The following is a 24657-nucleotide window of genomic DNA, read 5'->3' as shown; positions in this document are numbered from 1 at the left end:
GAAAAACGTAATATATCCAAGTGATTTTGAAACTGTTTTCTCGTGACACTTTGTAGTTCATGTTCGTTGAAACATTTTGGTGGTATGGTGTGCATTTATTTATGAAAGAAACTGATATTTGGTGATACCTATAACATACAGCTGACACCCACAGCTTCTGGCACGGGCTCCATTCAGCAGGTAGTAAGTCACGTTTTGGCAAGTCCCTGTCGCCAGTGAAATATTGCTACGTCAAATGTTTGGAAGGGGTTAAAGGAAAACTACCATCAAAATCAACCATGATAAATCAGGGACACTTACTCATAGATTGAGGCATTGTGACTCTGGTCACCTTCTTTTATTTGTTATCCACGGCCTAAGATAAGTTTTTTAATTATGCTAATGAATCTGAAGGGTTCCAGGGGTAGAATCTCAACCCCCCCCCCCCCCTCTGCATTTACATTTTTCCAGAAGGGCAATCTCTCTGTAAGGAGAACACCTACTGTCTGACCCTAGTCAATAGCCTCTCACACAACCAAACCAGTTCCCTACGCTGTACTGAGGAGACCGAACCAGGTCGAAACAGCGCTGTCTACAGTTGGGAGTATGTTCCTTCTGGAATAGATATACTGGTTTGGCTTAATCCCACATTTTGTTATTAGGCTTCTTGTAGGTCATACTTGGTGTTGAGGGGGCAGCCTTTCAAGGTAGCAAAAGGAGGCATAGTTTTCCATTTAACACCAACGTATTTGCATACTTTCTAGAAGGGGAAAAATACTCCTCTCACCGTTTTTGAGGATAATTTTGAGCCAAGGAGGAGTATGAAATTTTCAGTAAATCATATATAATATGATTTATATTAAAAAATCATTACAGCCCCTGTTTTCCGTGGTTAAGTAGCCAATTGAGACAATTATAGTAAGAAGACCAGGCTGACCCTTCCCCCCCCCCCCCCAAAGAACATTATGAGGCTAGGGCTGACATCTGTCCGCAGAGCGGGCCCCATCTGCCCCAAACTCACCCCAGAACAGCTGGGGCTGACACTTGCCCCGGAAACCCCCACAATGGGCTGTAGCTGATGACAGCCCAAGACTTCCCCCAAAGAGGGCTGAGGCTGGGGCTGACGGTGCCCCCAGATCAAGCCTGAGCAGGCTGGGGTTGATGATGGCCCCAGAACCCCCCTCTCAGAGCAAGCTAAGGCTAGGGCTGAACTGGCTAGGGTTGATGTTGGCACCAGACCCCCCTTACAGAGCAGGCAGGGCTGACACTGGCCCAAAACCCCCCCAGAGCATGCTGAGGATATTGCCAGCCCCAGACCCCTCAGGCGACACTGGGGCTGCTGCCGCTTATGTTTTATTTCATTTAACAGTGATCTTATGGTAACAGCCCATTGGAGCACTGTTATAAGCACATAGCATCCTCCCAGCATGCCTCTCACTGTATACAGGGGCTGCTGAGACTGATAACATCGGCCCTATGACAGTAAAGGATCGGGCTGTCATATAGACTGCTTGATCCTGTTGATGGCTCTGTGTGCATGAGTGCACACTATTATTGGATTGGGGCAGAGCTCCTCAATGCTCTGGTCCATGGCCGCTGTACAAGGTTACATAACCTTTATCAGAGCCGCAAGCTTGCCTGGCTGGGGAGGAGAAATAGCTCTACATTACATGCCCATGGGAGGGCATGCTGCTATCAGGATCATAGTATCATAGTATATAAGGCTGGAAGGAGACTCAAGTCCATCAAGTCCAACCTTCAAGAATTAAATAAATGTTTTATCCCCATAACCCGTGATATTTTTTCTCTCCAGAAAGGCATCCAGGCCTCTCTTGAACATGTACATAGAGTCGGCCATAACAACCTCCTGCGGCAGAGAGTTCCATAGTCTCACTGCTCTTACAGTAAAGAACCTTTGTCTATGGTGATGGTAGAATCGCCTCTCCTCTAGGCGTAGAGGATGCCCCCTTGTCCTGGTCACAGGCCGAGGTATAAAAAGATCTTTGGAGAGATCCTTGTACTGTCCGTTCAGGTATTTGTACATTGTAATGAGGTCTCCCCTCAGTCGTCTTTTTTCTAAACTGAATAATCCCAAATTTTGTAATCTGTCATTGTATTCTAGTCCCCCCATTCCCCTAATAATCCTGGTTGCTCTCCTCTGCACCCGTTCCAGCTCTACTATATCCTTTTTATACACTGGTGCCCAAAACTGTACACAATATTCCAGGTGTGGTCTGACCAGGGATTTGTATAAGGGCAGAACTATGTCTTTATCATGAGAATCTATTCCTCTCTTGATACATCCCATTATTGTGTTTGCTTTAGCAGCAGCCGCCTGGCTCTGGTCACTAAAATTAAGTTTACCATCCACCAATACCCCCAAGTCCTTTTCAGCTTGAGCTTTACTAAGTAATTGACCGTTTAGAACATAATTATACTTTTTGTTTCCATGGCCCAAGTGCATAACTTTACATTTATCTACATTAAACCTCATCAACCATTTCTCTGCCCATCCCTCAAGCTTCCACAAATCCCTCTGTAATGCTAAACTATCTACCTCAGTATTTATTACTTTACACAGCTTAGTATCATCTGCAAATATTGAAACTTGACTGTGTAAACCCACTACAAGGTCATTAATAAAAATATTAAAAAGAAGTGGCCCCAATACTGACCCCTGTGGCACTCCACTGGTAACATCAACCCAATCTGAGAATGTGCCATTAATGACGACCCTCTGTTTTCTATCACTAAGCCAATTACTTACCCAGATACACAGATTTTCTCCTATTCCCAGCAGTCTCATTTTATATACCAACCTTTTATGTGGCACGGTGTCAAATGCCTTTGAAAAGTCCAGATATACAACATCCACAGCGTCCCCCAGATCCAGTCTTGAACTTACCTCCTCGTAGAAATTAGTCTGACAGGACCGATCTCTCATAAACCCATGCTGACGCTGGTTTGTGCACAGTGAGATACTCCAGGATAGCATCTCTAACAAACCCCTCAAATATTTTCCCCACCAGAGCAGTTAGACTCACGGGTCTGTAGTTTCCAGGATCGCTATTTGATCCTTTTTTGTATATTGGTACCACATTTGCTATGCGCCATTCCTGTGGAACATAACCAGTCCTCAGTGAATCTTCAAATATTAAAAATAACGGTCTGTCTATCACGGTACATAATTCATGCAGAACCCGGGGGTGTATGCCATCTGGCCCAGGTGATTTATCTATCTTAGTGGTTGCGAGGCGGCGCCGTACCTCTTCCTGGGTTAAACTGTTGACATTATAAAAAGAATTTACATTATTCCTCATTGTGTCTTCCACCAGGGGATTTTCCTGGGTAAAGACAGTTGAGAAGGCGACATTCAGTAGATTGGCCCTTTCCTCATCTCCTTCCACCATGACCCCCATGTTATTTCTAAGGGGACCCACACTCTCTATTTTTAATTTCTTATCATTTATATACTTGAAAAATAATTTGGGATTATTTTTGCTCTCCCTGGCAATATTTCTCTCAGTCTCTATTTTTGCAGCCTTTATCTGCTTTTTACAGGATTTATTTTTCTCTCTATAATCCTGTAATGCCTCATCGCTACCTTCACGTTTTAGCACCTTAAACGCCTTATCTTTCTCGCTTATTGCTTTCCTTACAAGACTAGTTAGCCACATAGGCTTTTTCTTGCTCCTTTTATGCTTTTTCCCATAAGGTATGTGTTTCTCACAGGACTTTTTCAGAATATATGAGAAAAAGTCCAATTTTTTGGGGGGGCTTTTGTCTTTGAGAGCATTATCCCAGTCTATGCCTTTAAGGTCTTCCCTTAGTTGATGAAAATTTGCCCTCCTGAAGTTTAGAGTGTTGGTTGCCCCTTCACTAACGTGCTTAGTAAAGCGTAATACAAAATCAATGATATTATGATCACTATTCCCCAGGTTCCCCCCAACCTGTAGTTTTGATACCCTATCAGGTCTGTTGGTAAGGATAAGGTCCAGCATTGCCCCCCCTCTTGTTGGCTCCAGGACTAGTTGCGACAGGTAATTGTCTTTTGTTGTTGACAAGAACCTGCTGCCTTTGAAGTACCTGCAGGTTTCTGCCCCCCAGTCAATATCTGGGTAATTGAAGTCCCCCATGATAAGTACTTCACCATGCTTTGAAGCCGCATCCATTTCACTTATCAGCATTTCCTCTGCTGCCTCCATTATATTTGGAGCCTTATAACAAACCCCTAGTAATATTTTATTATTCTTTTTCCCTCCTCTTATCTCCACCCATAGGGACTCCACATTTGCGTTACTGATGTCATCTCGCAAGACGGGCTTGAGGCAAGAATTCACATATAAACAAACCCCTCCCCCTTTTTTATTTATACGATCCTTTCTAAAAAGACTATAACCATCTATAGTAACAGCCCAGTCATAGCTACTGTCCAGCCATGTCTCGCTGATACCCACTATATCATATTTCCGTTCCAACATCAAGAGTTCCAGTTCCTCCATTTTGTTTGTGAGGCTTCTGGCATTTGTGTACATGCACTTTATATGGTTTTCCCTGTCCGTATTCCTTTTGTCCTTATTCCTCAATCTCATTCCAGCCCCCCTTCCTCCCCCATGGACTATGACTCTTCCCAGCTCTCTATCTACACTGTCTATTTGCCCTGCACAAGTGTAGTTGCCCTCCCCCCAGGTCTCTAGTTTAAACACTCCTCCAACCTTCTAGCCATTTTTTCCCCTAAAACAGCGCCCCCCTCCCCATTGAGGTGCAGCCCATCCCTACTGTAGAGCCTGTAGCCGACAGAAAAGTCAGCCCAGTTCTCCATGAACCCAAACCCCTCCTTCCTACACCAACTTTTGAGCCACTTATTTACCTCCTTGATCTCCCGCTGCCTTTCTGGTGTGGCACCGGCAGTGAGCGCCAGCAACGTTTGGAGCCGCCAGCAAGTGAAACAAGAAAGTCACCAAGCGTGGTTTTTATGGTGAGTGATTCAGACCCTACGTGCATCATACATGCTTTTAGAGGTGTTATTGCGACCCCTGCCCCTGTCTCTGTCTGATGTAATTTCTTTGTAACAGCTCGTGAAGATTCGTCACAGGGGCTTCGATAACACCCCCAGCATCATTGTAAAAGTTTATTTTACAAAAAAGTATGACAAATATAACAAGGAGAACAATACCACAGTTACAGTGCATGGATCTATGAGTAAGTGTCCCTGGTTTATTATGCTTGATTTTGATGGTAGATTTCCTTTAAAATGCTGTGGAACTTCTTCATACCATGATAATAACTCATGTGTATCTTTGGCATAACTTTTAAAATTCTGAAAACTTTAATAAAATACAGACGGTCTTACCCTACTTAAGAACACTCGACTTACATACGAACCCTAGTTACAAACGGACCACTGGATATTGGTAATTTATTGTACTTTAGTCTTAGGCTACATTAAAAAAAGCTGTGACAGCTATCACAGGTGTCTGTAAGGAAGCTTTTTTAATTTTTGTTAATCCTGGTTCTTATGACAACCCAACATTTTTAAAATCCAATTGTCACAGAGACCAAAAAAGTTCTGGCTGGGATTACAATGATAAAATATACAGTTCCGACTTGCATACAAATTCAACTTAAGAACTGCCTGTATAGTTAAAAGTGTATTATAATAAAAATGTTACATTTTAGAGCGTTATATTACCTGTTAATTCTTTAAAACAATTTTCTTCATGCATTGTTATTGGTTCTATAAAGACACAAAAGAAAAATGTCACAGTAGTAGAGATACGGTAAAAAAATGGAAATAAATCTTTCAGCATTCTTACCAGTCACAAGACAATTTCTAATTACACTTTAATACATTATGATTTTGCTTTAGCCCCTAAGGCCAGGCCCTTTTTAATTTTTTTTCACTCTCCACCTTCAAAACTCCATAACTTTTTACTTTTCCATATACAGAGCTGTGTGAGGGCTTATTTTCTGCTTAAAAATTGCACTTCATAGTGATGGTATTTAATATTCCATGCTCGTGGGCTTGAATTTTACAGCTTTCACTGTGCGTCACCTTCATTCTTTGGGTCAGTACGATCAGGGGGATACCAAATGTATAAAAGTTTTTTAATGTTTTCATACATTTACAAAAATTAAAACCTCCTGTAAATTCTTCATTTTGCCATGTTCTGGCGCTAATAACGTTTTCATACTTCAGTGCATGTGGTGTCATTTTTGCGACTCTAGATGACGTTTTCAATGCTACCATTTTGAGGACTGTACGGCCTTTGGATTACCTTTTAACAAAAAATTTGTATATTTTTCAAAATGGCAAAAAAGTGGCATTTTCAACTTTGGCCACTATTTTCCTTTAATGGGGCTAAACGCCAGGAATAACCGTTATTATATTTCAAAATATCGGACATTTTGGGAGACATTGATACATAACAAGTTTTTGCTTTTTACTGTTTATATCATTTCTAGGAAAAGGGGGGGGGGTGATATGAATTTGATCAATCAGGAAAGTACCCTATACTACTGTATGGCAGTATATGTTGATTTTCCACATCAGCTATTACAATGTGCAAATCGAATATTGTAATAAATGGTCAAGACAGCCTCAGGCCTTTTTGTGTGCACTGAGGCTGTCATAGCAACAGATAGCGTCATTGGTGAGAGACAATCTTAGCCAACATGGCGGCGCTTTTTAATGCTTCGCATGGTTAACACTGGTGTTACCAGTGAGCCCCCTCCAAACACCCGCAGCCTGCACATAACATAACAATTTGTCACGCATCGTTAAGGGGTTAAAGGAAATCATCCAATGCTCCCACTAAGAAGGCAGGTGTAGATATTCTTATTCCTAGGCATTGCCCATTTCAGCTAACGGAAACCGTAGCAGATCCCCACGGCAGATACATCATAATTAAGGGATCATTCATGAACATTCACATGACACTATGTAATATGTATGCTCCAAACTCCAGCCAGCTCCCCTTTCTCAATAAGGTCCTTTCTGGATTAGCATCTGATCAACACGAACTTTTATTGGTGGGTGGTGACTTTAATGTTGTGTTCTCGGACAGTGTAGATCGCCTATCAGTCCAAGCCCGCCCGACACCTCAGGGGACGAAAACGTTAGCTACAGGGTTCCGCCATTTGATCCGTAAAAGCTCACTGTATGACCTATGGAGAGTGAATAACCCGACGGCCAGGAACTTTACATTTTATTCCCCCCCCCCACATAGGACTCATACGCGAATAGACTATTTTTTTGGCAACTACCCGACATTACGAGCCCTAGGGGATGCTTAATTGGCCAAATAACATGGTCGGACCATGCCCCGATTTCCCTGGACCTGAGGTTGGAAGATACCCCACTTAGATCTCCCCACTGGCGTCTTAATGAAACCCTCCTTTCTTCCCCACTCTCAAGAGAATCCCCGACGGCGCCATCCGTCCCAATTCTATGGGAGGCCCACAAAACAGTTTTTAGAGGTGAGGCTATATCCATAGCCACTAAGATAAAAAGAGATAGATTAATTAATTACTCTAGATATAAACAGAATCTTAGGCTGAAAGAGATCTAGCCACCTCCCCTACACCTTCCCTACTACAACGAATCCAGGTTCTACGTTCTAAATTTCGGGAGTTAGACCTTTTAGATGTGGAGCTCATGATAAAATACTCTAAACGGAAATTCTACGAATTCGGTAATAAGGCTCACACACTACTGGCCCGTCAGCTTAGACATAAATCATCCTCTCAAGCCCCCTTCGCCATAAGAGATAAAAAGGGTATTATGCATTACCATCCCTCCAAAATAGCCGTACTATTCCACACCTATTACTCCGCTCTTTACTCTCTAGACTCCCCTTCGCCATCTTCATCTTTAGAGCAAAACGCTACACTAGATCACTACCTCTCTCAAGGCTCTCTTCCCCAGCTGTCGTCTGAGGCACTGACTCACCTGAATCAAGCCATCACGGCAGAGGAAATAGAGGATACAATAAAGAATTTGCCCGGGGGTAAGGCCCCTGGCCCAGACGGGTTTACGTACCTATATTATAAGACGTTCCTCCCTCTCTTGCTCCCTAATATGACTGAACTCTTCAATGGATTTCTCCAGGGTGAGCCAGTTCCTCAGACGATGCTATCCTCACATATCACAGTAATCCCCAAACAGGGAAAAGACCCATCTGAGTGCTCTAGCTATAAGCCCATTAGTTTGCTCAATGCCGACCTCAAAATTTTCACCAAACTACTGGCTAACAGACTAGGCGATTGGCTCCCGAATTTGGTGCATAAAGACCAAGTCAGGTTCGTTAAATTTAGGCAAGCAGGGGACAACACACGTCGCACCATCGATTTAATAGATGTGGTCCAAAAAACAAAATCAGAGGCTCTGCTCCTTAGTCTTGACGCAGAAAAAGCCTTTGATCGGTTAAATTGGCAGTTCATGTTCAGAACCCTTGCTCGTTTTGGTTTCCGAGGACCATTTAGGTCTACCGGACATAACCTTGTACTACTATGCAACCCATCTACGCCATATTACCTCTTGGACTTCCCTGCCTGCCTTTAATAGGTGGACAGAGGTTGAGAAGCTTTGGATAGCTCCAACACATCCTAGCGCCTTAGTTTGGGGACCACCTATAGAGATTCCATTTAAATCTTTGCTGGCCCCAATGTCCTTTACTAGAGAGATATGGCGTAGATGTCGCATTAGATACTCCTTGGCTACATCTAAGTCACCTTTGACCCCCTTTCTATATACGCCAAACCTACCTCAGAGCCTGAAGTCCGATTTCGTGGAATTCTGGAAACCCATGCAGGCCTTTCGCATTAAAGACGTTGCCCATCCGACGTCAAAACAGCTACTTACCCTCTCAGATCGCTGCGCGGCGTCTGACCAGTTTAGCCAAGTAACAGACTCCTACCCTCTAATTTACCGATTTTGCTCCCAGACATTAGGCTCCACTATAGTACCACCCCTCACAGACTTTGAGAGGATTTGTCTTAGGAGCTCCTCATCTAAGGGTTTGATTTGTGATCTTTACGCCCTACTACTGACCCAGACGTACTCAGAACCAATTCAACATGCATATATGCAAAGGTGGGAAAACTGGCTGGGGAGACGGTTACCGGAACCCATTTGGAAAGCTATATGGGACAGGGCCCCTAAAGGTTCCTTGTCAGCATTATACAAGGAGAACCAGTATGAAATCCTTATGCAGTGGTATCACACCCCAGCACTGCTTCATAAACTAAATCCACAAATACCAGATGTTTGTTGGAGGTGTGATGCACATGGAGCTTCCATGTTTCATATTTTCTAGGACTGCCCCCATATACAACCCTTTTGGAGCGAGGTCCAAAATGTGTTGGAAAAAACTCTTGGAGTCACACTTGAGAAAGACCCTGTCGCTTTCCTTTTAGGCCTCCCTCCTAACAATCTGGGCAAGACTCACTCTAAATTGTTTCTACATATACTTTGTGCCGCAAAGACCCTGATCTCTGCTTACTGGAAGCGAGTCGCTCCCCCTTCACAAATGGATCTATGTGCCCGCATACGCCATATGCGGACATTGGAATCCATGAATGCGACCCTACAGGAAAGGTCGGATCCCTTTCTTAAAGTCTGGTCCCCTTGGGATGCGATTGGTGACAACTTTCCCTATTAAACTATGTCTTTAACCGCTTAGAGGCTCATGGACACGTTAGGTTGAACTTTTTGTATAGTTGGACCCATGGAAAAGTTATTTTTTTAAATTCTTCTTTCCTAAGGTCTGTGTTTACCTCTGTGCTATTTATGTTTGTAATACTGTTGTCTCTTGTTGTCCTGTCATTGATCACGATCTCTGAATGATGGCAAGACCCCCCTTCTTTCTTCTTTTTTTTTCAGAACAGATGTATCTGACCTACGATCCTTTAGCTTAAAGAGTCTAGATGGGTCCTGCGCGACCCGGAAGTGATTACTTGCTTTATAATACTAGATATGTCTTTGTTCCCCCCATAATGTACATGTCTGTTTTTATTATTCTTGGTTAAATAATAAAAAGTAAGTTGGAAAAAAAAAAAAGGAAATCATCCACTTAAAAACCAGCTAAAGATACTCACCTGGGATACACACACTGGGATCATCTAGAAAAGAAATATATAATTAGCAGCATGGAGCAAGACGACAAGATGTCCGGCACTCCGGAATGCAAAATATCCACGCCTGCACCACCTCCCTCTCCCATGCTGGGGGAATTCACGCCTCTCGCTGGGTTTCACCTCCCTCTCCCATGCTGGGAGGTGGTGAGTGAAGGCATCTGTGATTGTGTCTGTGATTGTTACTATTTATTACATTTTATATCAGTTTGAGGGAAAGGGGGGTGATTTGAACTTTTGGGTTTATTACTTTTTTTATTATTTTTTGAAACTTTTTTTTTACTATTTTTTTAGACCCTCTAGGGTACATTAACCCTTGAAGGTCTGATGGTTTCTACCATATACTGCAATACTTCTGTATTGTAGTATATGGCATTTTTGCACAGTATTCATTACAATGAGTCACTGCCGAAGACCAGAGGCCGTCATGGCAACCAATCGCTGCCCCCAATTACATTATGGGAACCAAATTGGCAGAGCTAATGCGCCGTCTTTTATTTGCCACCGGGAGCTTTGCCCATGGCTTGGTAAGAGTTAATACGCACGATCAATGCAAATACCATCCACGGCTATTAGTGGTGGGTGCAATATGCAGCAAACCCCACCTCTGTATGAAGAGGGCTCAGCCTGTGAAGCATGATAAACCAAGGACACTTACTTATAGATACATGCACTTGAGTGTGGCAATTTTCTTATAGTTGTTATCCACGGCCTCCCTTCTTTTAAAATCAACATTTAACATTATGTTGCCATGAACCATGAAGTGCTCTGGTGAGCGTCTCCCGACACCCTACATTTCCTGCTGCTGCTAGATTACACAGGCATAAGGAAGGAGAGAGAGCAGAGGAAATCACCAGTAAAAAAACAGCAGAGAGGTGCTCTGGAAACCCAACCACCAGCCAACCATCATTAGCTTAATTTCAAAGCTTATTTTAGAAGGATAGAGGCCATGAATATCTAATATAAGAAGATTACCACAGTCACAGTGCCTGGATTTATAAGTCTGTGGACATTAACAATTTTCTAGAAATGTACAGCTCTCATTATAAAAATTAACAAATAATCATAACACATAGCCTATAAAGGAGAATATGCAGACATTGCTCAAATCAAACCATATTTAATGTCAAGCAGGCCTATAAAGGAAAAGGGTTCCGTCAGAAAGGTTAGTCTTTAAGTGTTTTGAAGTATGCCTTCCAAAAAACAGACATCTTGACCCCAAATGACTGCCTTATTCCTGCAAAGAGCCCCCAAAATCCAACTATCAGAAATCTCAATTTTATTACGGCCTTTACTACAGATCACAAAACGGTGCTATCCATTCCAGCAAAAGGATCTGTATCTGGCCAAATCTTTACCAGAAAGACGAGTACTCATCTCTAGGAGAGCACCCACTCTTAAGTCACTACTGGCACCTACAAGAACACGTAAGGTCTGCCAGAAGGTCAAAACTTCTACATTTCAAAAGACTGTTTACATTTCAAAAGACTGTTTTACTAAAAACAGTTCCTGTGTAGTTTGCAGATGGCACCAAATTCAAGAATTGTAGTGCCCAATCTTCATGAATCTGGTGCTCCCTGAACTGCCCAGACAGAGAGGACCTTTATCATGGGGTGTTGACACACTTCAGTTGGACTTTGTATGTTAAATGTAGAGCACGGTCCAACTGTGCATCAGAACGGCCATTTCAATTATGCAATTTGTGTCGCATAAAGAATAGTGTAGCTGTGAAACAAAAGGATTGCGTGCAACTCCTGGTCACTCCTTAACCCTTTACCAACCTAGCCCTTTTTTGTGTGTTTTCATTTCCATTTTTCACTCCCCACTTCAGAAATCTATACATTTTTTATTTTTACAGGTAAAGAGCTCTGTGACGGCTTGTTTTCTTCATTACAAATTGCACTTCATAGTGACGGTATTGAATATTCGTGTCGTGTACTGGGAAGCGGGAAAATAATCCAAATGCAGTGAAAATGGTGAAAAAACACATAAGCGTCGTTTTCTTGTGGGCTTGGTGTTTACGGCTTTCCTGTGCGGTCCAAACATGTCTTATTTATTCTCTCGGTTGGTATGATCAAGACGGTACCAAATTTGTATAGCTTTTATAATGTTTTCATACATTTACAGAAATTAAAACCTCCTGTACAAATTTTTTTTTGTATTTTGCCATCTTCTGGCGCTAATAACTACTTCGGTGTATGGAGCTGTGGGTGGTGTTATTTTGTGCGACTTTTGATGACGTTTTCAATGCTACCACTTTGAGAACTCTACGACCTGTGGTTACTTTTTATTGAATTCTTTATATTTGTCAAAATGGCAAAAAAATGGCATTTTTCACTTTGGCCGCTATTTTCCATTACGAGGCAGCTTTGCCGGCGGCAATCGACAGGCTAGCACCGATCGAGGGGGTTAACGGTAAGTCTTTGCCGCACCCGACAAATACATGTGCTGAAAACTGGCGCAACCCTTAGTAAATCTGAGCCTATGGGTTTTTTTAGTGTGGTAACACAAGATATGCCGAACACAGAAGGCGATTATTCACATCAAATACAGGATAAAGTCTTCTATGAATTGTTCTTCCAATTGTGTTATATATCTATTGGAGTGTCCATGTTCACTCCAATATGTGGGTCGTACATCCCAATCGCTAATACCCATCTCAATAAAACCAAAACTGGATTCATAGTGTCTCTAGCCATAGTAACTGTCTCTAGTGTCTCTACATAGTAACTGTAGCCATGCCAGAATGATCCCTATAGAACAAATACATAGGCACCATTCTGACAGACTTGGCCAACTCATTCGTAGATAGAATTTTTGGATTTAGAAAATCAATACGGGGCATGTCCTAGCAGCAGTGCAAGCAAGAGGCAGAAATCTGCTGATCTGCTCAGGCATTGTAATCCATTCCAATTTGTGCCCTTTACAGTCCATTTACTACTTCAGGGGCTTCAGGAACCTCTCTGCAACTTTTTTGACCCCTCAAACAGCATTCTGTGACTTTGGTGTAGCGTGGGCCTCGGTGCACAGCATCATGGAACCTCCCATATCATGAGGCTGATGGACCATCGCACAAGAGGTACTCCACTTCCATTCCAGAAGAGTGGTCCACTGTTTCTTGCAACAGCAAATGTCACTCCCAAGCCCTGAAGCTCCGTTAACTGGACTTGGTGAGATGGTCATTCTGTGTGCCAGCCGAGTGCGAAGACCTAAAAAAGAGCGGAATGAGCCGAAGAAGACCGAAGAACCCTAAGAGGATTTGAAGCAAGACGAGGCGTTGGAAAGGTGATCACAGTGTTAATGTTATACTACAGGGGCTGGCAGGCTATATACTACAGGAGCCGGCAGGCTATATACTACAGGGGCCGGCAGGCTATATACTGGGGGGCTGGGACCAATGCATTTCCCACCCTCCGGTTATACTTGAAAAAATAGGTTTCCCAGTTTGTGTTAAAATTAGGCACCTCGGCTTATACTCCAGTATATACGGTAAATACCATCCACCACCGGGGCCAAGCCTTACTCGTGGCCTGGGTGAATAGCCTTGGGCGCGCTATGGTCACGGTGCTTGGTAAAAGGAGGCCTTGTCCAGAGCCTGGCAGGTCTCCAGCAGGTGGTTAGTGCAAGAAAATGAAGGGAGAGGCTAACAGAGTAGGTTTCTCCCTGAGGCAGCCCCGATGTGTAGATAGGGATCCCAGATGATGGAGGATGGGGTGCTCGTGATGGTGATCAGCCTAATCCAGGAATCACAAGGAGGTACATTGGTGCAAAATAACTTACAGCTCTTTATTGGAACTTCAAACAGCAGGCAACGGCTTTAACATCAGCAGAACTTCAGCTGGAAGGAGATAGCTGGTCGGAGTGCAGGTCCGTGGGAAGATGGATGCTCACAGCCTGGATCATAGCTTTAGGCTGGAGCTGAGTGGTGGAGCTCTGCTCTGGGCTTTAGTCTTCTCACTGCCAAAGGTGTCAGGCAGCTTGTGACACCTCTGCTTCCTGGTGTTGCACACTTACTTTTTAGCAAAGGTATCTGCTGCACTCTGGAATAGATTCTGGAATCCTCGGACCAAGACTGGACCGTATGCTCCCACCCACAAGAGGTTTTATAACCTCCCCCTTATGAGCCGGCAAGCACCTGTCCAACCGGCACATTCCATCCTTCATGTCAGGCGTCTGGGGTAGTGGACCCGCTGGACCACTGCGGACAATGACGTAAGCCGACACCTGGGACCTGAGTCTAAGTGGCACCCGGTTTTTGCTGGATTTGCTGCAGCGTGCTACCTACAGATTGTGCCACAGGCGCGACTTTGTCCGCGGTGGAGGCCAAGGCGAAGTTTAGTCACCCACCTATTGTGCAAGGTCTCCAACTTAAAAAGAGGCCTATAATTGACATCATAGGTAGACCTCACAAAATGTGAAAACAAATCCCATTGTCTGATTTAGAAAGAATATATAAGCAAATTATGGTGGAAATAAGTATTTGGTAACCTACAGACAAGCAAGATTTCTGTCTGCCTGTAACTTCTTTTTTGAGAGGCTCCTCCAAAAGACCAAAAAGCTGTCAAAGGACACGAGAAACTAAATTGTAGACCTGCACCACGCTGGGAACAGCTGGAATCTGCAATAGGCAAACAGCTTGGTGTGAATAAAACAACTGTGGGAGCTATAATTAGAAAAATAGAAATACAAGACCAATGATAATCTCCCTCGATCAGGCGCTCCACGCAGGATCTCACCCAAAATGTCAAAATATTCACAAAGACGTTAAGCGAAAATCCCAGAACCACATGTAACCAACGTAACAAAGGCTACAGTCAGAAGCACATAACACCACCAGGGACTCATATCCTGCAGATGTGTCCCCCTGCTTAAGCCAGCACATACCCGGGCCTGTCTGAAGTTTGCTAGAGGGCATTTGGATGTTCCAGAAGAGTATTGGGAGAATATCATATTGTCAGATGAAACCAAAGTAGAACTTGTTTGGAGGAGATATATACTATATGCACCCCCTATATTAACCCCTTCCCGACATTTGACGTACTATTACTGCATGGCGGGAGGTGCGTTCCCGCAAAATGCAGTAATAGTACGTCATGCTTCTGGCACCGGCTCCAGAACGGAGCCCGCGCCAGAAGCTGCGGGTGTTGGCTATATATTATAGCCGACACCCGCCTCTAACACACGTGATCGGAGATTTCTCCAATCACGGGTGTTAACCCCTGACACGTCGCGGTCGCGCTGACCGCGGCATGCTAGGGGCATTTGAGAAGAATCGGACCCCCCCGCGGCGCTCACCGGGGGGTCCGCTGCTCCGATCGCAGCCCCGGGACTGCGCGATCCTCTTCTGTGAGCCGGGTCCGTGCCTTCTGGCAGGACCCGGCTGTAACACACTGAGCATGCGCAGCATGCTCAGTGTGTTACATTACACAGTGTAATACATCTGTATTACACTGTGTAATGTGAAGAAGAGCTTGAACAAGTGATCAGTGGATCACTTGTTCAAGCTAACCTGTAAAAGTTAATAAAAAATGTTAAAAACACTACATAAAATCATTTTTTAATAAAAAGAATTAATTAAATAAAGTTAAAGTCCCCTAAACACAAATATTCCCTATACACATGCAATAAAGTGAAAAAAAAACACAAAATCGCCAAAAACCCCACATATTTGGTATCGCCGCGTCGGTAACAATCCGTACAATAACTCAGAAACATTATTGGACCCGCTCGGTGAACGCCGTAAAAACAAAACCCGTAAAACACGCCAAAATTTACATTTTTCATAAAATCTCTACACAAAAATGTTCTAAAAAGTGATCAAAAAAAGTTATGTGCGCCAAAATGGTACCACTGAAAAGAACAACTCAACTTGTAAAAAAATAAGCCCAAAACTAGCTCTGTCAACCAAAAAATATTAAAGTTACGTCTCCGAAAAGATGGCGATGCAAAAACAAATGAGATTTCCTCCATATTAGTTTTTATCCAGTAAAATTGTAAAAATAAATGAAAAACTGTATAAATGAGGTATCACCATAATCGTAATCACCTATAGAATAAAGATAATATAGTATTTTTAGTGTACGGTGTACGACCCCCAAAAAATACGAAAAAAAAGTAAACCAAAATTGACAATTTTCTTTTCACCCATACATTCGAGAGTTAATAAAATCTCATCAATAAGCTAATGACCCACGAAAATGAATTATTTGTAAAGTGCATCTCATGTCGCAAAAAATAAGCCCTTGTATATCCAAATTGCCAAAAAAATAAAGATTGTATAGCCAATAAAAAGTGACAATGCATAAATCTGTTCTGAATGGCGCAGCTCCCTTCGATGCCCTGGCGTGTGCCCATACAGCAGGTTACCACCACATATGGGGTATTGTTATACGCGGGAGGGATTGGGTATCAAATTTTGTGGAGCGTTTTGGTATTTTATCCACTGAGAATTTGTACATTTTTTGAAAAACACATTCATTTAGCCAAAAAAGTTTACTTTCAAAATTGTATCCGATTTAGTTTTAACCCCTCTAAAACAATTAAAGGGTTAACAAACTTCATAAAAGTTGTTTTACGTACGTTGAGGGGTGTAGTTTCTATAATGGGGTAATTTATGGGGTTTTACTTTTATTTAGGCCTCTCAAAGTGATTTAAAACCTGAGCAGGTCCCTCAATAGCAGGATTTTGCCTTTTTTATGAAAATGTGAAACATCGCACCTAACGTTCAAAGGCCCATAACATCCTACAAAAATAAGAGGATGCCTAAAAAACCATGTCCACATAAATTAGACATTTAGTGAATGTTAGTTATTAAATTTTTTTGCGGTTATGACTATGTATGGAAAAAGTAGAACATTTTGAAGTTCGAAAATCAAGAATTTTTCCAAATTTTCACCAAATATCTGATTCTCTCATAAATACAGGCAGTCCCCGGGTTACATACAAGATAGGGACTGTAGGTTTGTTCTTAAGTTGAATTTGTATGTAAGTCGAAACTGTATATTTTATCATTGTAGTTCCCGACAATTTTTTTTTTTTGCCCCAGTGACAATTGGAGTTTCCAATTGTTTTGCTGTAATAGGACCAAGAATTATCAATAAAGCTTCATTGCAGACAATTTTAAGCTGATTATTGCAATCTGGGACTATTTTAAAGCATCCAGAGAGCTTCACCAGAGGTCACAGTGGGCAGAGGGGTCCGTCTGTAACTATGGGTTGTCTGTAAGTCGGGTGTCCTTAAGTAGGGGACCGCCTGTAAATGCAAAACATAACACCAAAATTTTTCAACTAACATGATGTACAAAGCGTCACGAGAAAACAATTTTAAAATAGTGACACAGGGCAGATTTGAAAAAATGGGCCGTGTCAGGAAGGTGAAAAGTGGCTTCAGCGTTAAGGGGTTAACTAACTATATTCACCCCTACAATAACTATATACCCCCCAATAATAACTATGTGCAGTTCAAGGTAAAATAATAAAATTATACTTCAACTACCTCCGTTTCCCCGATGCGCGCCTCGTCTTCTTTCGTCTCGGTTATCCTCGGAGGTGTCCCAAGATGGCGGCGCCCCGCTGGAGTTGCCGGCGCAGTGTGTGACGTCACATAATGCGCCGACTTATTGTTCCCTGGCTCTGCCATAGGCTTAAGTCGGGGCGCCCCATTTCCTGGCCTGTTCAGCGAGGACTCAAGTACACAGTGGGCGAATCGCCCACATTTGGTGGGGGCCCCTTTAAGAGCAGTAGTAGTGGGGGCCCTGGGCTCGCGCCCCACGCCCCCTCCCCTATGATCAGGCCTTGGGTCTGACCAGTGATTTGTATAAGGGCAAAACTATGTCCTTATCTTGAGAATCTATTCCTCTCTTGCTACATCCCATAATTTTATTTGCTTTAGCAGCAGCTGCCTGACTCCGGTCACTAAAATTAAGTTTAACATCCACCAATACCCCCAAGTCTTTTTCAGCTCCAAGTTTACCAAGTAATTGACTGTTTAGAATATAATGTTGTTTCCATGGCCCAAGTGCACAACTTTACATTTATTGACTCTCAACCTTATCAGCCATTTCTCCGCCTACTCCTCAAGCTTCCACAAATCCCTCTGTAATGCTGTACTTTCAGCCTCAGTGTGTGACTGACTAAATCCTTTTTTCCCACTGTATGTACACATACTGTGATGTTACCATGTACAGACAGTCCCCGGGTTACATACAAGATAGGGTCCATAGGTTTGTTCTTAAGTTGAATTTGTATGTAAGTCGAAACTGTATACTTTACAATTGTAGTTCTAGACAAAAAAAAATTCTGCCCCAGTGACAATTGGAGTTTTCATTTTTTTTGCTGTAATGAGACCAAGGATTATCAATAAAGCTTCATTACAGACACTTTACAGCTCATCATTGCAGTCTGGGACTATAGTAAAGCATCCAGAGAGCTTCACCAGAGGTGAAAGTGGTAAGAGGATCTCAGTTGTCAAATGCCAAGAGGAAGATGAGAGACACCAGACCCAACAAGACAAGCTAAAAGCTTATACCAGTGATGGCGAACCTATGGCACGGGTGCCAGAGGTGGCACTCAGAGCCCTTTCTGTGGGCACTCAAGCCAACAGCCAAGGACAGAGTTCACCAAACAGGAACAAATCCATTAAATCTTCCTGCAGTCCTATGCTGCGCACAGCACTATTTTACAGCGACACTTCATTGACTGTTTGGAACTGCTTGAAAAGTGAGAATGTGTTGAAAGAAGTGCATTATCTTTGGAGGTCCTCCTGCTGGACCCACCATTCTTCCTAAACAGAGAGACCCTGGAGAGAAGCTACAATGATAGTCTTAATTTGCCCACCTTGATTCAATTGTATTGGTGGCCTCAGGCGGCCGATACAATTGAAGAAGTGGAAGAACAGGTAGAAATAAGTTACTGTTTAAAATGGCACATTGGCACATAAGGGTACTAAGTGGGTTTTGGTTGTAGTTGGGGCACTCGGTCTCTAAAAGGTTCGACATCACTGGCTTATATCAAAGCAACCTGGGCTTCCAAAACACCTCTGCTGATCGCCTCCATGCCACACCGCATTGATTCAGTCATTCATGCAAAAGAAGCCCCTACAAAGTATTGAGTGCATTTACCATACATACTCGAGTATAAGCAAGCCCGAGTATAAGCCGAGGCACCCAATTTTAACACAAAAAAACTGGGAAAACCTATTGGGGCAGATTTACTTACCCGGTCCATTCACGATCCAGCAGCGCCTTCTCCGCGGTGGATTCGGGTCTTCCGTCGATTCACTAAGGCAGTTCCTCCGACGTCCACCAGGTGTCGCTGCTGCGCTGAAGTCCGCCGAGGTCTGCCGGAGTTCACGATCCTATTCCTGGTGAAGGTAAGCGCGTGTCAAGCGCCATTTTTTATTTTTTTTTAAATGCAGCGGTTTCTCCGAATTCGTCGGGTTTTCGTTCGGCCACGCCCCCTGATTCCCTTCGCGTGCAAACCGGCGTCGATGTGCCACAATCCGATCGCGTGCACCAAAAACCCGGGGCAATTCAGGGAAAATCGGCGCAAATCGGAAATATTTGGGTAAGACGTCGGGAAAATGCGAATCGGGCCCTTAGTAAATGACCCCCATTGAGTCAAGTATAAGCTAAGGGTGGGAAATGCATTGCTCACAGACACCCCCCCCCCCAGTATATAGCCTGCCAGCCCCTGTCTCCCAGTATATAGGCTGCCAGCTCCTACAGTATATAGCCAGCCCCCCACCCACCCGGTATATAGACTGCCAGCCCCTGCCCCCACTGGTATATAGCCTACCAGCCCCTGTAGTAAATAGCCAGCCCCCTGTAGTGTATAGCCTGCCAGCCCCTGCCCCACCAGTATATAGAATGCTAGCCCCTGTAGTACATATCCTGCCAACCCCTGTAGTACATAGCCACCCCCCAAATATATATCCTGCCAGCTCCTGTACTATATATCCAACCCCCACCAATATATAGCCTGCCAGCCCCTGTAGTATATAGCCTCCCAGCCCCCTGCAGTACATAGCCTGTGAGTCCCATAGTATATAGTCTGCCGGACCCTGCCCCTAGTATGCCAAGCTTTTAATTGAAAAAAAAAATTAACACTGTACTCACCTTTGCGACACATCCTCTTCTTGCTTCGGATCCTCTTCTTACCATCTTCTTCAGGTCCTCTTTGGGTTGTTCGGCTCTCTTTGGATCAACGCGCTCGGCCGGCACACACAATAACTTCAGCCGCTTGCCGATGTCATTGTTTGTGAGCCGCCGGCATGGTGAGGAGACCCGAAGAGGAGCCGAAGAGGACTGAAGGGCACGAAGAGTATCCTGAGAGACATTTTCCAAATATTAAATGTAGCTTGCTTTTTACTATATAGTTCTTAAGCATACTACTGTATGTAGAAGAACAGGCTTCTTTTGGCATCAATTAGTTAAATCGGCTCCTAGTACAACGTGGTCTCGGACGTCCGTTGGCAGGAAGGCCACCCTCTGAGAAGTGGGGCCTGAAGCGCATTTGTGGTTAGCAACGCCATCTTGTGAAGGGCTAAGTGCCCCGACGAGTCAATGCAGCCTTAAAGGGGTTGTCCGAGTTTTTGAAAAAAAGCTAAAAGTGGCCGGGACAGGGCTGCTTAAAAAAAATAAAGATGTACTTACCTCCCGGTGCCCTCCCGTATCCAGCGCTGCTGTCACTCCGGTCCGGGCGCCATGTAAACAAACATGGCCGCCGGAGCAGCGCTGCACTCAGTTCCGGCCGGACCCAACAACCTTCTGGCCCCCCCATACACAATGCTGTGTATAGGGACGGATAGGCGTGCCCGGCCATGGCCGGCCGGAAGCTGAATCCAGCGCTGCTCCGGCGGCCATGTTTGTTTACATGGCGCCCGGACCGGAGTGACAGCAGCGCTGGATACGGGAGGGCACCAGGAGGTAAGTACATCTTTATTTTTTTTAAGCAGCCCTGTCCCGGCCACTTTTAGCTTTTTTTCAAAAACTCGGACAACCCCTTTAACACCGTTGTGTTGGGGCGCTATCTTAGGAGAGGCATGCACTACTCCAGGACCTAGTCCGATGCTGGAGGACATACTGTTAAGTTTTTATAACAGCCTTAGGCTACATTCACACTGCCGTATGGAGGACGTATATACACACACGTGTGGCGCCGTACCGCTCCGTACCCGCGAAAAAGATAGGACCTGTCCTATCTTTTCCCCTAATACGGCGCCGTGCGCCATGTATCTCTATGGAGAGGGGCGGGGGTGAGCTGCGCTCACCTCCTTCTCCTCTCCCCGTGCACTGCCGTTGCCCGCTACAGTACGGGCGGGCAACGGCAGTGTGAATGTAGCCTTAGTTCTTTCTCGCCATAATATAATAAAATATATGAACATCTGAAGTTACAATTATAGCCAAAAGATAAAGCAAGCAATTGTTAGTTTAATGCCCTAAATGGTTAACACTAAGATGACATAGGTGTCATGTGACCGAGATTCACAGATGGTTTTCATGATGCAGCAGTGCCATTCATCCTCCTACAAAAGTCATATTGCTGTATCAGGCACGGGGACAGGGGATCGGTGGGTGTCACCGGCAGGCGGAAGTTGTCAAAGAAAAGCATGCCGGCCTCTGTAAACAAATAGGGACTTCGCACCAATTATCAATGGCGCGGGAGAAAGGGAGATATATACAAAAAGAAATGTAGAACAGCCACTGCAACAGCATAGGAATATACAACAGCCTTTCTCTTGGATTACCACAAATCCCAGGACGGAAATTTGTACAAAGGTGGTACAATAGAATTCAATAGAATTATAAAACTATGGTAATGAGGCTCTGTCGCTCCTGTGGCTGCCCCAGCGCTCTGTTTTTTCCCTTATTATGTTCTGCTCCAGCCTTGTCCTATCAGCATAGGCCGATAATACATCATCACTATGTTGTCCCTGACAGGCAGAAGTAATCGAGCGCTGCTGTGTATGAGTCATCCAGCTCAGGTTGATTAGTCCTGTCTGGACAGTTCAGGCTGCACCTGTGTAAGTAGAACCTGTGTTTATAAACAGGAGCCAGTTTGCACCTTTGTCCTGAACTTTACAATAGTTATTTGAGCAAAACCACTCAGTTCAGAGATTAAACAAGATATGTTTCTGCAACAGGGCGTCCATACCACATATATGAAAATCCGTGATTGGTCGCAGAATACCTGGACGTTTACATGAACCCGTAGAATGAAATGAGAATGAGTGCAAACCAAAAACTGTAAGCGCACTAAATCACGTTCACATGGTCTTAGGCTTACAAAACCAAACCCAAGCGAAACCACAATGTATAAACACAGCCTAATATTGTCAGTAGGCTGCAGTCACATGTAACGCTAGCGCATGGAGCCTCGGCTCTATCGCATAAGTGTTTCCAGTGAAACGCATGCAATCGGTAAACAACACCTGGTGTCTTGTATTGTCTTAATACCAGGTGCTGGTTCATGGAAACTCATGTGCAATCGCGCCGCGATGCTAGCGGCACATGTGACCCCCCACCCTCAGAATCAGTGTTTATTCCTACACTTAGACTGGATTCACATTATCATGCATTTTAATTGCTTTTATCCTTACCTGTAGTCTTTGTGATAAATAAGGGGTTTTGTACATTTCTAAATACAAGTAGGGATTTTTTAGGGCCGTTACACATCACCTGTGGCCTTCTTCTTTCACAGCCTAGGCTGCTTTCACACAGCACATATGATCGCCCAGCTACAGATACGGCAGTGCGCTGGAGTGGAGGAGGGCTGAGTGCTGTTCACCCCTCCTTTCTCAATAGGATATAGCGCTTCAAGGGGAAAGACAGAGCCCGCCGCCGGGTCACCATAGCCGTCCACGCAGACGTTTTGAGGCCGGATATATGTGCCACACAGCGTGTGTGAAAGCTGCCTAATATTGTAACATCATGAAATATGGGTTTAGTTGTCCTTGTTTTCTTCTATAAGGGTTAATGCTCACGTTTTTTTCTGTAGAAAATTTTGGAAAAGGTTTTTTATTTTGCACATTTTTATTGAAGTATGATATTAATACATGAGGCTGCTACAGATACCCAATATGAAATCTGCTACGGATAGCCAAAACTGATTGAAAAAAATAAACTGTATGACTATAATTAGGAGTTTACATGGGGTCATGAATGAGACTAACATGACTCCCTTCTCCCTCTTGAATGTTTGTCTTTCCCAGTCAGCCATGAGAAGTCCCCAGCACCCAGCAGCAGCCGTGCATATAGATTTACCTCAGTGACGATCTCTTACTGTGTTACTGAGGCAGTTCAGTCAGCGTTCCTATGAGAGCGACATCTCACTCTGCCCAGCAACAGCTGATATCATCAGCAGCTCCGATTGGACATTTCCCCAAACACGCTGTGATTGGACAGCTCTGCACAATAGCCAGTCACTGCAATATGCTTTTATATGAGTTGTGAGGATTCTGTACACTGAAAAATCATGGATAATTAATAATGTATGCACCTTATTACAGGCAGCCCAGGGGCTTAGTGCCTTAAATGGGTTATCCACTTTACCACATGTTATACTGTGTGTGTAAGTGAGGGGCGCAGGATATTAGGTAATTCACCAATAAACACATTTTAGAAGTTATGCACCACTTTATTCATATGTATATTCAAGCCTGTAAGAAGGATTTTTAGACCTCCACGCTCATCACCAGTGGAAATTATGGATAGTTTTCATGTTGGTATATGAGGAGTCTTAGGATCTAAGACTGGCATCAATACTTCTTTAGAGGGAACCTGTCACCAGGGACCTCATTTTCACTAAAACGGATTGTAAAAGCCCATGACACCTGCAGTGCAAAAATGCCTCTCTTCGTTTTCTAAGCATCTACATTACAATATAATTGCGTGTTGTAACTTACTCTTGCATCCTAACAAAATCCTGGGGTAGTCACAGGGGTTGGGCTTTGGTTTGGATGCATTCAAAAAAACAACATGTGACAAGACTGAGCTGCAGGCTGCCTCCATCTTTGTGCTCCTGTACAGCTTGTCCCTCCCCCACTGATGTCAGGCTGACCAGGCTGTAACCTCTGAGAAGGAGCAGAAGGAGGAGCTATACAGGAGCACAAAGGTGGGGGCCAAGCTCTGAGGAGTGAGTAACACAGACAAGTCACATGTTGTTTTTTGAAATACATCCAAACCAAAGTCCAGCCTCTGTGACCACCCCAGGATTTTGTCAGGGTGCAAGGTAAGTTATAACACTCAATTATATTGTGATTCAAATACTTAGAAAAGGCAGAAAGGCAGATTTGAAATGCAGGTGTGATGGGCTTCTGCAACCTGTCTTTAGAGGAAAAGAGGTCCCTGGTCACAGGTTCCCTTTAATGACTCCTAACAGAATTATAATACTTGAATTCATCAAAAAAAACTGCCACTTGTTCATGTCAATAATAAACAGCTGCAGATAGACGGTCATGTGATCACAACTGTCCATGAGCAGGATGGTGTTTGTATGCTATGACCTCCAAAACAACAACAACAACAACATGGCCTTGAAGAGGGTA

At 43.9% G+C, this 24657-nt stretch overlaps 1 protein-coding gene across 10 annotated transcripts in view; it reads right to left on the bottom strand.

Annotated features, from left to right (window-relative positions):
- The window catches only part of TEX11 (testis expressed 11), a 285428-nt gene extending 261960 nt beyond the window's left edge, over positions 1 to 23468 (bottom strand). For 5 of the 10 annotated variants that reach the window (XM_072125889.1, XM_072125895.1, XM_072125888.1 and 2 more), the window contains exons 1-2: positions 23375 to 23467; positions 5672 to 5716 (exon numbers count right to left, since the gene is read on the bottom strand). In XM_072125889.1, the coding sequence (XP_071981990.1) occupies positions 5672 to 5705 (34 nt within the window). In that variant the 5' untranslated portion in view covers positions 5706 to 5716; positions 23375 to 23467. Of the gene's footprint in view, positions 1 to 5671; positions 5717 to 10077; positions 10098 to 23374 lie in introns of those variants that run through there. The other 5 variants (XM_072125893.1, XM_072125894.1, XM_072125897.1 and 2 more) reach the window with 3 other exon arrangements.
- Between the last annotated feature and the right edge of the window lie 1189 nt (positions 23469 to 24657).

This window comes from Engystomops pustulosus, chromosome 9, assembly GCF_040894005.1.
Source record: "Engystomops pustulosus chromosome 9, aEngPut4.maternal, whole genome shotgun sequence".
Classification (NCBI taxonomy): Eukaryota; Metazoa; Chordata; class Amphibia; order Anura; family Leptodactylidae; genus Engystomops; species Engystomops pustulosus.
The sequence above is the reverse complement of the archived record's forward strand: the minus strand, read 5'-3'. Positions and strand labels throughout refer to the sequence as shown.